The sequence below is a fragment of the Equus caballus genome, chromosome 11, assembly GCF_041296265.1.
Source record: "Equus caballus isolate H_3958 breed thoroughbred chromosome 11, TB-T2T, whole genome shotgun sequence".
NCBI lineage: Eukaryota > Metazoa > Chordata > Mammalia > Perissodactyla > Equidae > Equus > Equus caballus.
This window is the reverse complement of record NC_091694.1, coordinates 60,321,933-60,336,529: the sequence shown is the minus strand read 5'-3', so window position 1 is coordinate 60,336,529 and position 14,597 is coordinate 60,321,933. Positions and strand designations below refer to the sequence as shown.

Genomic DNA, 14,597 nt, shown 5'->3' with positions numbered 1-14,597 from the left:
CCTACCCTCATCAGGCTACATTCTGATGAAGGAGGCACATGGCAAAGAGCTCATTATCATTAATTAGGTAATTACCGCTGTGAGGAGTGCCACCAAGGAGCCCTGCAGGGACCCAGTAAAGTGGGGGCAGCAGGGCCTCATGCATCGCCTGTGGTGGAATGCTGGAAGGTGCTTACCATGTCTGTGGGCCTCAGGCCGCCCGCCTCCCAGCTTTGCAGCCCCGCTCTCTGCACCTCCTTCCAGGCTGCTGCGCCCCTCCCCCCAACAGGGCCACAGTTGCACGGGCGCCCTGCCTCCTGCGAGCCCCAGGCACTCACCCTCTGCTCCACTCCACAGCTGAACTGGTCGTCCTGGTCTCAGGGCTTCTCCCAGGCCCGGAGACGTTCTAGATGCTCCTCTGCTCTCACCCTTCTCACTGAGCACCCACTTGGGGCCCGTGTTCCCCGCCTAGCGAGGCTCTCCTTTGCCCAGCGAGGCTGCATGAGCATCAGCATCCGACACCTGGGAGCTTGGAACCAAGTGCAGCCCATGTGGGGTGGTCTTCAACTCTGGAGTGCTAAACTTTTTACTTGGTTGGTAACATTTTTTAAACGTTTTAAATGTTAAAGAGATTTCCCTTTATATAAAATCCTGATTTCTGGCTTTTTAAAGGAAAAAGCCTCAGAAGCTCTGGCACCCTGGGCCCTCATTCCCAGCAGGCAGCAATCCGCTGGGGCTCAGCGGGGCTCCCCCATCCCCATATTTGGGATCAGGGCCCCCAGTTTGCCTCCATCCCCCTGCTCACCTCCGTCAGGTGTATTACCTGCCAGACCTGAGTTGTTCTTTGTCAAATGAATGAGGAGGGTTGTGGCCGCAGCCCCCGTGCCCACCCAGAGGGGCCGCGTGCCTCCGCCTGATGGCCAGTTCTGGAGACTTTCATAGTTTTCAGACTTTAATGTGACGTTTTGCACATTGTTCATTCCTTAAGTATTTCTTGTTTTGGGAAATGGGGATATAGCTGTGAATACAACAAGCAAAAATCCCTGCTATCATGGAACTTTCCTTCTAGAGAAGAGACCGACAGTAAAGCCAGCCAGCCAGCATAGGGCTTCTTACAGGAGGTAAAGACTTCGCAGGAGCAGTAAAGGAGGCGGGTGCAGGGGTACCGGTTCCCAACACAGAGGTCAGGGAAGGCTGCTGGAGAAGGCGACGTGAGCAAGGCTGTGATTGGAGCCCTGTCGATATCTAAGAATGGTATTTCCAGCAGAAGAAACAACTGGTGCAAAGGCCCTGAGGCTCAGGGAGGTGAAAAGGCGTGCCCACGGCCGCAAAGCCAGTCAGCAGCCAGAAAAACCACCGGCTTGGTGCCTCGGTGCTCCCACTTGCCCAAGGAAGTCACGGTCCCTCTGGGCACATGGGTGGCGAGGACTAGGCTGGGGTGAGAGATTGGGTTCTCTTTCATTTCATTCTTTGCCTCCCCTTGAGGCCAGCAGACACACAGATCCTATCTTAGCCATATTGTGCAGTCACCTGCAAGGCCAGCACTTCTAAGGGCTTGGGGCGGGAGAATGGAGCTGACTGGGAGCCACCCTGTTCATCCCTCAGACCCCTACACTGGCGTCTCCGCCAGCCCCTTGATCTTGCTGGCCCGGGGGCCTGAATGTGTGGGCACAGACCCCATCCCAGCAGTGGGTGCCCCCTTTGTTTCTTTTCCTCATCTTGACAGAGATAGGGAGAGGCAGTGGTGCTCTTTGTTGAGTGGTGGATAAAATGACCCCCAACAATTATTTCCACCAGGGACTGATAAGTCTGGAGCTGATGATGGCAAGCTCTCCCCCACAGCCTCCCACAGACAGCTGAGCGCCCACAGCTCAGCTGCTGCAGAATCCCTTCTTGCTGCCCCGCACCTCGTGGGGCGGGCGGGCGGGCCCAGGCCTTTGGACCTGTTGACCACGGGGCCGTGGGGAACTGGGTGCAGCTTTAGAAGTCAGGGGCCTAAGCTGACATCTCAGCTCTGTGGCCCATTGACTGCGCTGTGGGGGTTCAGCCAGCTACCTCACTCCTCCTGGAAATGGGGTGGTGGCTTCCTCACCTGGCAGGGTGCTCCAGGGGACTAGCACAGTGCCAACCCACCCCACCTCCCCCAACTCTGGGGGGCGTCATCTGCCTGGTGGATCTGATCCTAAGGAGAGGCCCTCATTCTGGTGGCCTAGTGGGGCTTGTCTGTCTCTGCAGCTGGGTCCTTGGAGGGGACAGCATTGGTGGGCTTTGCGGGAAGACTTTCCAAACATCTGGAGAGTTCGGAAGCCTCTACTCCCCATGCAGATGTCCTCCAGAGAGCTGAGACCCCACCCTCCCCTGAGTCCCACCCTCCCCTGAGGAGGCTGGCTGGGCTGACAGCTGGTGAGGGTGCTGGACAGCCTTCCTGCCTCTTGCCCTCTCACCCCAGCGCTTGCCTCTCTGTTCAAGACCTCCCACCCAGAAGCCCTGCAGAGAGGGGTGTGTTGACCCCTGGAGTTCTCCCGTGAACATGTGGGGGTGCCCACGCATGAGGAGGGGTGCATACCGACTGTGTTACTCCCAGAGTGTAGTTGAGAGGTGATGCTTGGGGATGGGGCTGCCTTGTTCTCTGGGTTTCCTTATGCCTCAGGAAGGTCCCCCCAGCCCGAAGCAGGCCTCCCCAAGCTGGCTCAGGCCCCTCCCTCTCCACTAGCCCCTGGCCCAAGGACCCTGACTTATCCTGGAGTCCTGCAGGCACTGGGCTATTTGTTTTGGGGACTTCTGGAAAGCTCATCCTTCCCCTATTCAAGCCAGGCCCTTAGGATTCAGAATAGACCGCACAGGTCAGCGGTCAACCCAGCTAACGCTTTGTCATTTTAATCGAGATCTCATATTTAGTGTTCATCCCCCACCAAGGGTGAGGAGGCCGGGCGAGGGAGGAGTCCTCCCTTCTCCACTCTTACCTGGACGCTGCCCCAGCCCGGCCTCCTGACCCAGGTAACCCTCCCCTTTGCCTTGTTCCCAGGCCTCCAGCGGCTCCAGCGGGTTTTACATTTTCTTCCCTGCAGCTACAAATCAGGAAGCCGAGTCATAAAATAACCTTGGGTAAGTGGGTGGAATGGAACCAGCGGCCTCAGAGCTGAGACGGACAGCTTCCTTCGCTCTCCATTTTTCTCTTTCTCTCCCTCCCTTTCCCTGTCTCCCCATCTCTGTCACTCTTTCTTCCTCTTTCCCTCTCTGTCTCTGTTTCTCTCTGTCTCCCCCTCTCGCACTCCCCACTCAGGACGAGTGTCCACCACAGCTCCCAGCTGGGTCCAGCAGGGTCCCCATGGCTGCTGCTGCAGCTCTGGCCACACTGTGCCCAGACTGGGCCCTGCCCCTGGGGACTGGAGAGGTTATGGGCCCAGCGACCTCTCTCTGAGGCTGCCCAGGGGACAGTATTTACCATGGTGACACAGCAAGCACCCACTGACCACCTCTGCCCATGAGTGGAACTCCCTCAGGTGGGCCTGGCCCTTGAATGAAAGTGAGGGCCTGCCCCGGCTTTCAGGCCTCCCAGGCTGCAGAGGGGCCTGGGAAGAGGGCACCGCCAGCAGCCCCCTGCCCTTCCCCCGCAGCAGCTGGTGTGCGCCAAGACGTCTGACTTCCTCTAGGGTGGGCATTCTCGGTGTGGGTCTCGGTGAGGGGCGCCCAGCCTGGGCCTGGCTGCTGCTGCTGCTGCTTCCAGCAAAGGGGCTTCGCTGGGGGCTCTGCCCTGGCCTTGCGTGCAGCTCTCTTGCTCTGACCCTCACCTTTTTCTGTAAGTGGGCAGAACAATCAAAGCATTAACTGAGCATACTGTGCAGTCGGCACTCACTGCCACGGGTACCCCCATTCCGGCCTGTGGGCAGAGGGGGGAGGGCTGGGGTCTTGGCCTCAAAGAAGAACTGAGTCCTGGGTCACCTGCTACCAAGGGCCTTGGAGAACAGCTGGCCCCACTCTGTGGGGGGTCTGGGGTCTCCTTATGCCCCCACTCTCTGGTTCCCCCACCCCCCTACCCCCGTTTCAGGGTTGTGTAGACGGCTAGGGGAGCAGTGAGACCCGTCGCTGTGCACAGGGAAGCCCTGGCGCCTTGGATACCAGGGCCGGGCCTGAGCCAGCGTCTGCACTGTGCCCTTGAGCACTTGTTCTCCCTGAGCCGGTGCCCCCTCTTCCCACGGCCTGGGAGGGCCACCTTCCAGGAGCTGTCAGAAGGAGGTGTGCTAACTATCTGGTGCTCAGGGGACACTCAAAACTGACTTCCTCCCTCCCTCTGTCTTTCCCTTCCTCCCAGCCTTCCCGCCTTCCCAGTTTGGCAGGAACTTCAGAGATAAGGCCTTGACCAAGTGTCTGGGAGAAGAGGCAGGTGGGGGCGTGGGATGGGGAGGCTGGGCTGGACCATGAGAACTCCGTGAGGACGCGTTAGGGGGCGCCCTCCCCTGGCCCCCCCACCCCTTCTCCTCCAGCTGAAGCCACAGAGGCCAGACAGCCAGTCTGCACCCCTCTGCTGCCTCCTACCCTTCCCAGGTTCAGAGATCACCATCTCTCCGCCGGGGGGCCTCTTTCTGCTCCCTTCTCCTGATGCCGCCCCTCCTGTCCTTTCCTAGTGCTCTTGGAAAGTAATCATAACCATAATAATTAATAACAACAGAGCCCATGGCAGGCCTGAGGCAGCTCTTAAAGAGGCAGAGCCCATTTTCTCCTGGCAGAGCCGGCGGGCCTCGTGGTCTCTGAGAGGCAGTGTTTGATGCCATGCCTTTGTTCCTGCATCCACCGCCCCCTGCCCCCCCCCCCCCGGGGGCTGGAGGGTGGCGTTGGGGTGAGCATTTTTGCCTGCATTCTCCATCAGGCACTGGGCTTCTTGTTTTTAATTGAACTGTCTTTTCTTAGAGATAGATGCGTTCACTGCATCCAGCTGCTCGTGTGTATTGGGAAACCCGCCTGCAATACAGCTCAGCTAAATTAAAAGACGCAGCAGCTGGACTGATTAAGGAGGGGACACTGGACTGATTGGGGGGGACACTGGTCATAGCACTCTCTTTTTAAATAATGTTTCTGGTAATGCATTTTGGAGAATGTGAAAAAAATAAAAAATTTTTAAAAAGCTGTAGAAATGTTAATGATATCCACAGGACACTCAGCAGGAAATGAGAGCGATCTGGGACTAATAAAAGCCGAAATGTAATTTGTGCAGATATACGAGGCACAGCTTTCAGAGTGGGCCTGGGTTTGCGCATTCTGGGCTCATAAACATGGGCCAGGGAGGGCAGACCTCGGGCGTGGCGTCCTTGGCCCTAGAGCAGGCCTTTCTCACCAGGGGCTGCTGCTGACCCTGCCTGCTGCCCGAGGACACCCTGAGCAGAGGTGGCCTCCACTCGCCAGCAGGGCACCAGCAGCATGGGGAGGTGTCAGCATGTGCCTGCCTTGGGGCAGCAGAGGGCCACCCACCTGGGCAACTCTCTGGTGGTCTGGCCAGCACCCTGCCCTGTGGAGGTCTGGTCAGGAAGCGCAGAGCTGCCCACCTGGCGGGGAGCCACCAAGCCCTCACCAAGTGCTGCCTCCAGCCCCCCTGGGTCAGCAGGTCGCAGCAGGCACCTTCTGTAATGTTTGCTCCAAGCCGCCAGGGCTGCATTGAAGTGGGTCAGAAGGGCGGGCGTGTGGCTCCTTGTCAGGATGCCTGTGATAAATCCAGGGAGAGCTGGGAGGGAAGGCGCCGGCTGCAGTCGGCATGGAGCCTCCTGGCTTGGAGAAGCCCAGTGGGCAGGGACTTCTCTTGTAGGACGTTTGTCCTCTCTCCACAGCCGAGGCACTTCCACCCTTGAGTCAGGGCCAGCTACCTGCCGTGGGCAGGGGAGGTGGGCCCAGGGGTGCCAACGGCTCCCAGGGGCTGTCTGCGCCCTGGGCTTGCCCTGTGCAGCTGGATAGAGCCCCTCCCCTCCACCCCTCCCCAGTCAGTTCCCGCCACTGAATGAGGAAGGCATCCAGGGGGATCCAGACGAGGAGGAGGGGTGAGCTGGACCTCCTGGGGAAGCCGCCTACTTGCCCCCTGCTCCACAGCCAGTCTCTCTCTTCTCACATCTCTTTTAGTCCCTCCTATGACCCTGGAATCTTTGTAGCCCGAGGCAAGGCGCCCCTTCCTCTTTGGGCATTGGGAATGGGAACTGGAAGGTCCCCCATCCTCTCCTGGGGGCCTGGGCCACGCAGGCGCAGGCCAGGCAAGTTCTTCCGCCTCTCAGCCCACCCCACCCCCCAGCCGGCACGGTTGTGGGTAAATCCCAAGCCCCCTGGGACTCAGGGACGACTGCCAGCCCCTCAACATGGCTCCTCCTGAGCCTGGAGTGCTCCTTGTTTCTCCCTCCCTCTTTGGAGGGTCTTCTGGGGTGACCAGGCCCCCAGTCAATTGGGAGAATGCATGGCCTGGGTGCTGAGGGCTGGCCTGTTGTGTGAATCCAGTTGCTCTGCCCTGACCGGCCCGCAGCCCCTGCCCTGGGGTCTTCACCTGACCCAGGATCCTGTTTTGGGGCAGGTTAGACCCTGCCTGGGCCCCAGCTCCTAAAATCATCAACAGATGGGCCCTGGCCTGTGTGCCCTGGCCTGGTGTGCCCTGGCCCTGACCCTTCGGAGGCGGGTGGGGCCGACCAGGCAGGGCCTCATCACGCAGGAAGGGACTGCGGCTCCTGCCCCCGTTAGCATGTGCTCCCTCACTCTGTGCCCGTAATTTGTTTATGCACCTATATCAGAAACAGGAGGCAGGTGCCGCTGTCCTGCTTTGCGGGGAGTCAGAGAAGGGGACATTTTATGCCTACGATGGCTTGGTGGCCCCTAATCGACATCTGCTGGAAGGAACAGACAGATTCCAGATGGTGTGGCAGCGATAGAGGAGGAGTGCAAGCATGCGCGTGTGTGTATGTGTGTGTGTGTGTGAGTGTGCGTGTGCATGCGTGCCGGCAGTCCTTGAGGAGCAGCTTCTTGGGGCAGGGGCACACCTTCCCCGGGCCAGCAGGGCTGGGTCACGCTTGAACACTGCCGCCCTGGGACTAGATTACAGGATCCTGCAGCCCTGAGGGACAAGGGAGCGAGAATTGCTCTGCTAAATGATTTTGAGCTGTCATGGAAGGGCTGGGAGTGGTGAGATCGGGGAGGGAGGGGAGGAGCCGGCCCGGACGAGGGTCGGGTGGCAGCTCCCCAGCGACCTGGTGCTGGGCAGGCAGTTTGCGCCTCCCTCCACGGCAGTGGCCGTCCTTGGCAAGGCGATGTCAGAGCAGGGGTTACAGAGCACACCGCCCTGACACAGAAGTCGTCAATACGTGCACAGCTGGTGGGGAGGCTCTGGCGAGGGGAGACTATTAAGAGCTGCGGGGAGAGGGCCGGGCGGGGCGAGGGCGGGGAGGCTGGCTTTCTGAGGCGAAAGGAAATGGCCCATCTGAATCGCTCTCCCTCTGCCCCTCCCCTCCCCGCCCTCCCTGTCTCCCTTTCTCTTTTCACAGATAGCCAGCCCGAGTCATGCAGTCTTTTCGAGAAAGGTGTGGTTTCCATGGCAAACAGCAGAACTACCAGCAGACCTCGCAGGAGACACCTCGCCTGGAGAATTACAGGCAGCCGGGCCAGGCCGGGCTGAGCTGCGACCGGCAGCGGCTGCTGGCCAAGGACTATTACAGCCCACAGCCGTACCCGGCCTACGAGGGCGGCGCGGCGCCCACCGGCCCAGCCCGTGGCAGCAAGGGCCTGCCCTCCCAGCAGGCCCTGCAGGGGAGGCCGGCCTTCTCGGGCTACGGCGTCCAGGACAGTAGCCCTTACCCGGGCCGCTACTCAGGCGAGGAGAGCCTGCAGGCCTGGGGCCCCCCCCAGCCGCCACCCCCCCAGCCGCAGCCCCTGCCAGGGGGGGTGGGCAAATATGATGAGAACTTGATGAAAAAGACAGGAGTGCCCCCTGGTAGGCAGTACCCGGAGCAGGGCGCCCAGCTGCCCTTCCGGACTCACCCCCTGCACGTCCAGCAGCAGCTGCCACAGCCCCAGCAGCCCCTGGTGTACCCCAAGCTCCAAAGACAGAAACTGCAGAATGACATCACCTCGCCTCTGCCCTTTCCCCAGGGCGGTCACTTTCCCCAGCATTCGCAGTCCTTCCCCACCTCCTCCACCTACTCTGCCACCGGCCAGGGCGGGGGGCAGGGGGCCCATTCCTACAAGAGTTGCACGGCCCCGTCTGCCCAGCCCCATGACAGGCCGCTGACTGCCAATGCCAGCCTGGCCCCGGGGCAGCGGGTCCAGAACCTTCATGCCTATCAGTCGGGCCGCCTCAGCTATGACCCGCAGAAACAGCAGCAGCAGCAAGCCCTTCAGAGCCGGCACCATGCCCAGGAAACCCTCCATTACCAAAACCTTGCCAAGTACCAACACTACGGGCAGCAAGGCCCAGGCTACTGCCAGCCAGACACGGCCGTCAGGACTCCGGAACAGTACTACCAGACCTTCAGCCCCAGCTCCAGCCACTCGCCCGCGCGCTCCGTGGGCCGCTCCCCTTCCTACAGCTCCACTCCATCGCCACTGATGCCGAACCTGGAGAACTTCCCCTACAGCCAGCAGCCGCTCAGCACCGGGGCCTTCCCCGCCGGCATCACCGACCACAGCCACTTCATGCCCCTGCTCAACCCCTCCCCGACAGACGCTGCCGGCTCCATGGACACCCAGGCCGGCAACTGCAAGACGCTGCAGAAGGACAAGCTCCCGGAGAGCCTGCTGTCAGACCTCAGCCTGCAGAGCCTCACGGCCCTGACCTCGCAAGTGGAGAACATCTCCAGCACCGTGCAGCAGCTGCTGCTCTCCAAGGCCGCCGCGCCTCAGAGGAAGGCTGCCAAGAACCCGGTGCCCAGGACACCGGAGCAGCACAAAAGCCAGCACTGTAGCCCTGAGAGCAGTGGCTACTCAGCTGAGCCAGCAGGCACGCCGCTGTCAGAGCCGCTGAGCAGCACGCCGCAATCCAGCCACGCCGAGCCTCCGGAGGCTGACTACCTGAGCGGCTCCGAGGACCCGCTGGAGCGCAGCTTTCTCTACTGCAACCAGGCCCGCGGCAGCCCTGCCAGGGTCAACAGCAACTCAAAGGCCAAGCCTGAGTCCGTGTCCACCTGTTCCGTGACGTCGCCCGACGACATGTCCACCAAGTCTGATGACTCCTTCCAGAGCCTGCACAGCAGCCTGCCGCTCGACAGCTTCTCCAAATTTGTGGCAGGGGAGCGGGACTGCCCGCGGCTGCTGCTCAGTGCCCTGGCGCAGGAGGACCTGGCCTCTGAGATCCTGGGGCTGCAGGAGGCCATTGGCGAGAAGGCCGACAAGGCCTGGGTCGAGGCACCCGGCCTGGCCAAGGACGCCAGCAAGCCGCCCTTCTCGCTGGAGAACCACAGCGCTTGCCTGGACGCCATGGCCAAGAACGCATGGCCTCGGCCAGGGGAGCCAGAGGCCCTGCCCGAGTCCCTGCAGCTGGACAAGAGTGGCAACACCAAGGACTTCAGCCCGGGGCTGTTTGAAGACCCTTCCGTGGGCTTCGCCACCCCCGACCCCAAGAAGACGACTGGTTCCCTCTCTTTTGTCACCAAGCCCACCCTTGGGGTTGCCACCTCGGACCCTGCCACGGCAGCTTTTGACTGCTTCCCGGACACAACCACCACCAGCTCAGCGGACAGTGCCAACCCCTTTGCCTGGCCGGAGGAAAACTTGGGGGATGCGTGTCCCCGGTGGGGGCTGCACCCCGGGGAGCTCACGAAGGGCCTGGAGCCGGATGGGAAGGCCTCGGAAAGCATCGGCAAGGAGAATGCCCACGAGGCTTCGGCTTGCCTGGGCTTCCAGGAGGAGGAGCCCTCCAGGGAGGAGGCCACCGTGCCCCGGGACTCCAAGCAGGAAGTGGCGTGTGGGGTGCAGGCGGCGGCGGGTGGGGCGCTGCGGTGCCCAGAGGCGGGCAAGGCCGAGCAGTGGCTGGAGGACGGCCAGCACTGCTGCTCCGCCGCAGACTTCGTGGACCTCCCGCTGCTGCCGCCCACGGGCAGGAAGGAGGACCTGGAGGCGGAGGAGGAGTACTCCTCCCTGTGTGAGCTCCTGGGCAGCCCCGAGCAGAGGCCTGGCATGCAGGACCCGCTGTCGCCAAAGGCCCCCCTCATGTGCACCAAGGAGGAGGTGGAGGAGGTGCTGGACCCCAAGGCAGGCTGGGGCTCCCCATGCCACCTCTCCGGGGAGTCTGTCATCTTGCTGGGCCCAACCGTGGGTGCCGAGTCGAAGGTCCAGAGCTGGTTTGAGTCCTCCCTGTCACATATGAAGCCAGGTGAAGAAGGGCCCGAGGGGGCGCTGGCTCCGGGGGACTCCACCACCCTCGCCCCAGATGCCTCTCTGGCCCAGAAGCCCAACAAGCCTGCTGTGCCCGAGGCTCCCATTGCTAAGAAAGAGCCCGTGCCTCGCGGCAAGAGTTTACGGAGCCGGCGAGTGCACCGGGGGCTGCCCGAGGCCGAGGACTCCCCGTGCAGGGCGCCTGCACTGCCCAAAGACCTCCTGCTCCCCGAGTCGTGCACAGGGCCCCCCCAGGGACAGATGGAAGGGGCGGGGGCCCCAGGCCGGGGGGCCTCAGACGGGCTCCCCAGGATGTGCACCCGCTCCTTCACGGCCCTGAGCGAGCCTCGCACACCTGGACCCCCAGGCCTGACCACCACCCCTGCTCCCCCAGACAAACTAGGCGGCAAGCAGCGAGCCGCCTTCAAGTCAGGCAAGCGGGTAGGGAAGCCTTCACCCAAGGCCGCCTCCAGCCCCAGCAACCCAGCCGCCCTGCCTGTGGCCTCTGACAGCAGCCCCATGGGCTCCAAAACCAAGGAGACGGACTCACCTGGCACTCCAGGCAAGGACCAGCGCTCCATGATCCTTCGGTCCCGCACCAAAACCCAGGAGGTCTTCCACTCCAAGCGGCGGCGGCCCTCAGAGAGCCGGCTCCCCAACTGCCGTGCCAGCAAGAAGCTCCTTGCCAACAGCCACCTACCCACTACGTTCAAGGCCTCCAGCAGCCCCCAGAAGGAGGGCAGGGCCAGCCAGCGGGCACGGGTCCCCAAGCCCGGTGCAGGCAGCAAGCTCTCTGACCGGCCCCTCCCGGCGCTCAAAAGGAAGTCGGCCTTCATGGCGCCCGTCCCCACCAAGAAGCGGAGCCTGGCCTTACGGAGTGGCAGCGGCAGCGCCTGCGGCCTTGAGGTGGGCGCGAAGGAGGAGGGGTCCGAGGGCTCCCCCCCAGTCTTCAAGAGGATGTCTTCTCCCAAGAAGGCCAAGCCCACCAAGGGCGGTGGGGAGCCCCCCTTGAAGCCCCTGCCCCCAGAGGCCCCCGATGGCTGCCTGAAGCTCCCCTCGCGGCCAGCCTTCCAGGGGGCCCTGAAGACCAAGGTGCTGCCACCGCGGAAGGGCCGAGGCTTGAAGCTGGAGGCCATCGTGCAGAAGATCACCTCGCCCGGCCTCAAGAAGTTCACCTGCAAGGTGCCGGGGGCCCCGCCTGGGACCACCCTGGGCCCGGCCCTCCCGGAGAAGGACCGTGGGCTCAAGAGTGCCGGGGGCAGCCTGCTGGGAGCGGAGGAAGGTCTGTTAAACGTGGGTGTGGGGCAGAAACTCCCAGGAGCTCCAGGGGCCGAGCCATTGTGCAGAAACCCCACCAATAGACCCTTCAAAGGCAAACTCCCAAACAGCAAGAAACTGTCCTCGGCCGACTGTCTCAAAACCGAGGCCTTCACGTCCCCAGAGGCCCTGCTGTCACGGGGAGCTGCCCTGGCACCTAAGAAGAGGAGCCGGAAAGGCAGGGCTGGAGCCCTCGGACTCCCCAAAGGCCCCCTGGAGAAGCGGCCCCACCTAGGCCTGGCTCCGCTCCTGACTCCCCGAGACAGGGCCAACGGCACGCAGGGCGGCGGGGAGGACAGCTCTGGTGGAGGAGGCAAGAAGCCAAAGATGGAGGAGTTGGGTCTGGCTTCCCAGCCCCCTGAGGGCCGGCCCTGCCAGCCCCAGACGAGGGCACAGAAGCAGCCGGGCCATGCCAACTACAGCAGCTATTCGAAGCGGAAGCGCCTCACTCGGGGCCGGGCCAAGAACACCACCTCCTCACCCTGTAAGGGGCGTGCCAAGAGGCGGCGGCAGCAGCAGGTGCTGCCCCTGGACCCTGCAGAGCCTGAAATCCGCCTCAAGTACATTTCCTCATGCAAGCGGCTGCGGGCAGACAGCCGCACCCCGGCCTTCTCGCCCTTTGTGCGGGTGGAGAAGCGAGACGCATTCACCACCGTGTGCACTGTTGTCAACTCCCCTGGGGAGGAGCCCAAGCCCCACAGGAAGCCGTCCTCCTCTGCCTCTTCTTCCTCATCCTCATGCTCATTCTCTTTGGACACGACGGGGGCCCCCCTGGCTACACTCCCCGGAGGCTCCGTGCTGCAGCCGCGGCACCCCCTGCCCCTCTCCTCCACCATGCGTCTGGGGCCTGTGGTCTCCAAGGCCCTGAGTACCTCTTGCCTTGTTTGCTGCCTCTGCCAAAACCCGGCCAACTTCAAGGACCTCGGGGACCTCTGTGGGCCCTACTATCCTGAACACTGCCTCCCCAAAAAGAAGCCAAAATTCAAGGAGAAGGTGCGACCAGAGGGCATCTGTGAGGAGGCCTCGCTGCCCCTCGAGAGAACACTCAAAGGCCTCGAGTGTGCAGCTGCCGCCACTGCCACCGGGAAGCCCCCCAGGCCTGACGGCCCGGCCGACCCCGCCAAGCAGGGCTCGGTGCGCACCAGTGCCCGGGGCCTGTCCCGGCGGCTGCAGAGTTGCTACTGCTGTGACGGTCGGGGGGACAGTGGCGAGGAGGTGGCCCCAGCCGACAAGAGCCGCAAGCATGAATGCAGCAAGGAGCCGCCGGCAGAGCCTGGCGGGGACACCCAGGAGCACTGGGTGCACGAGGCCTGCGCCGTGTGGACGGGCGGGGTCTACCTGGTGGCCGGGAAGCTCTTTGGGCTGCAAGAGGCCATGAAGGTGGCCGTGGACATGGTAAGAGGCCAGCCCGCCGCGGTGGGTAGAGCTGGGGGTCTGCAGGCAGGCAGTGGGGAAGCCCCTATCTCCCCAGTGCTGTGGTTCGGGCCAGATGTAGCCACATCACAAATTAGGACCGGGGAAGGTGTGGGGAAGTGGAAGCCCAGCCCAGTTGAGGAAGGACACGCTCGCCCACCCTGCTCCACGCCTCCCCCGGCAGCCCCGTGCTGCCTGCCCAGCCCAGTGCCCACCACACACTCACCTGGCACCTTCCTGCTCCAGTACTCCTGGAGCCCGCCTTGCCCCAGCTTCTCAGCTGAGATGCTGAGCCCCCAGAGGATGTGGGGCCTTCCAGAACTGGATGTCAGGGGTCTGCAGTATGGGCTGGCCCCGCTCCAGGACCTGTCTCCTTGGTCTCTGCGATGGAGGGGGGAAGAACCCCTCAAACAGCATGTGGTTGGAACGAGTCTCCAGCAGGAGGCCCCCAGGATCCCATGGCCCTCATCGTGCAGGGTGGCCTGGGAACCATCATGAATGGTGCTGAAATGCCCCTTGAGGGACTCCAGCCACAGAGGTCTGTGAGCGAGAACTTGAGCTGGGTTCTCGGTTCAGATCCCAGCACTGCCCCTCGCTCACTCTGTGACTCTGGCACGAGACTTGATCTCTCTGTGCTTCTGTTTCCTCTGTCTCTCAAGCGGGCATAATAGTTCCCACTGCAGAGGAGCTGTGAGGGTTGAGGAACTCATGCCCGTACAGCTGCTCTAGCCGTGCCTAGCCTGAGTGCCCACGAGTGTGGCTGTTGACGGTCCTGTGCTGGGCCTGGGAACATGGCAGGAGCCCCAGCTCCCTAGCACCCGCCGAGGGCCTCTGCTCCTCCCGCCCTCCTGGGGCTGCAGAGAGCCAGAGGGAGGAGGCAGCCCAGCCCTCGGACCTGTCTGCTGGCTGGCAGCTGAAGGGGCCTGGAACGGAGCGCTGGGCATCAGCTTCTGTCCCTGGGGCCCGTGCTCCTGCCCCCCACACTCAGGACCCCATGTGGGCTGCCAGGCTCCTGGGAAGTGACGCTCCCTGGCACTGTGCGGCGCTGCCCAGCCCTTGGCCGTCAGCCTCTGCCTCGCCCCAGCCGGCCCTTGCCCCACTTGCACACCCGCTCCTTCTCGGTCCCCCAGCCCCTGCGCCGACCGTCGGCTGTGGGGGCCACCGGGGATGGGCAGCTGCAGCTGTCCGTGCTGCCCGCGACTCCTTGTTTCCCGCACCTGACCTTCCGCTGCCCAGGGCGCGGCTAGAGACCCTCCATGCCCAGGTGCCCTCCCTGGCCTCCAGCCTGAGGCCTGACGGAGGGAACCCCGGCCCCGACAGGACGCCCCCTCTTCCCGGGCCCCTCAGCCCCTGGAGCGCTCCCCTCTTCCCTTCTGCTTATTTGTTTCCTTGCTCCTGCTGTCTCTGCTTCTCTCTCTCTGTCGCTGGATTCTTCCCAGCTGCCCTGAAATAGGTTCAAGTCTCTCCTGTCATTAAAAAACAATTCCAGCTGTCAGATCACCAGCCCCGGGCAGCCGCGTTCATGCTCAGCTCCTGGAGGCCTGTGTTCTCAGCCCGGC

At 62.9% G+C, this 14,597-nt stretch overlaps 1 protein-coding gene across 3 annotated transcripts in view; it reads left to right on the top strand.

Annotated features, from left to right (window-relative positions):
* RAI1 (retinoic acid induced 1) overlaps positions 1-14,597 on the top strand; it is a 118,574-nt gene that overhangs the window by 94,789 nt on the left and 9,188 nt on the right. For 2 of the 3 annotated variants that reach the window (XM_023653666.2, XM_070228340.1), the window contains exon 2: positions 7,485-13,020. In XM_023653666.2, the coding sequence (XP_023509434.1) occupies positions 7,501-13,020 (5,520 nt within the window). In that variant the 5' untranslated portion in view covers positions 7,485-7,500. The remainder of the gene's footprint in view (positions 1-7,484; positions 13,021-14,597) is intronic. The other variant, XM_023653664.2, reaches the window with a different exon arrangement.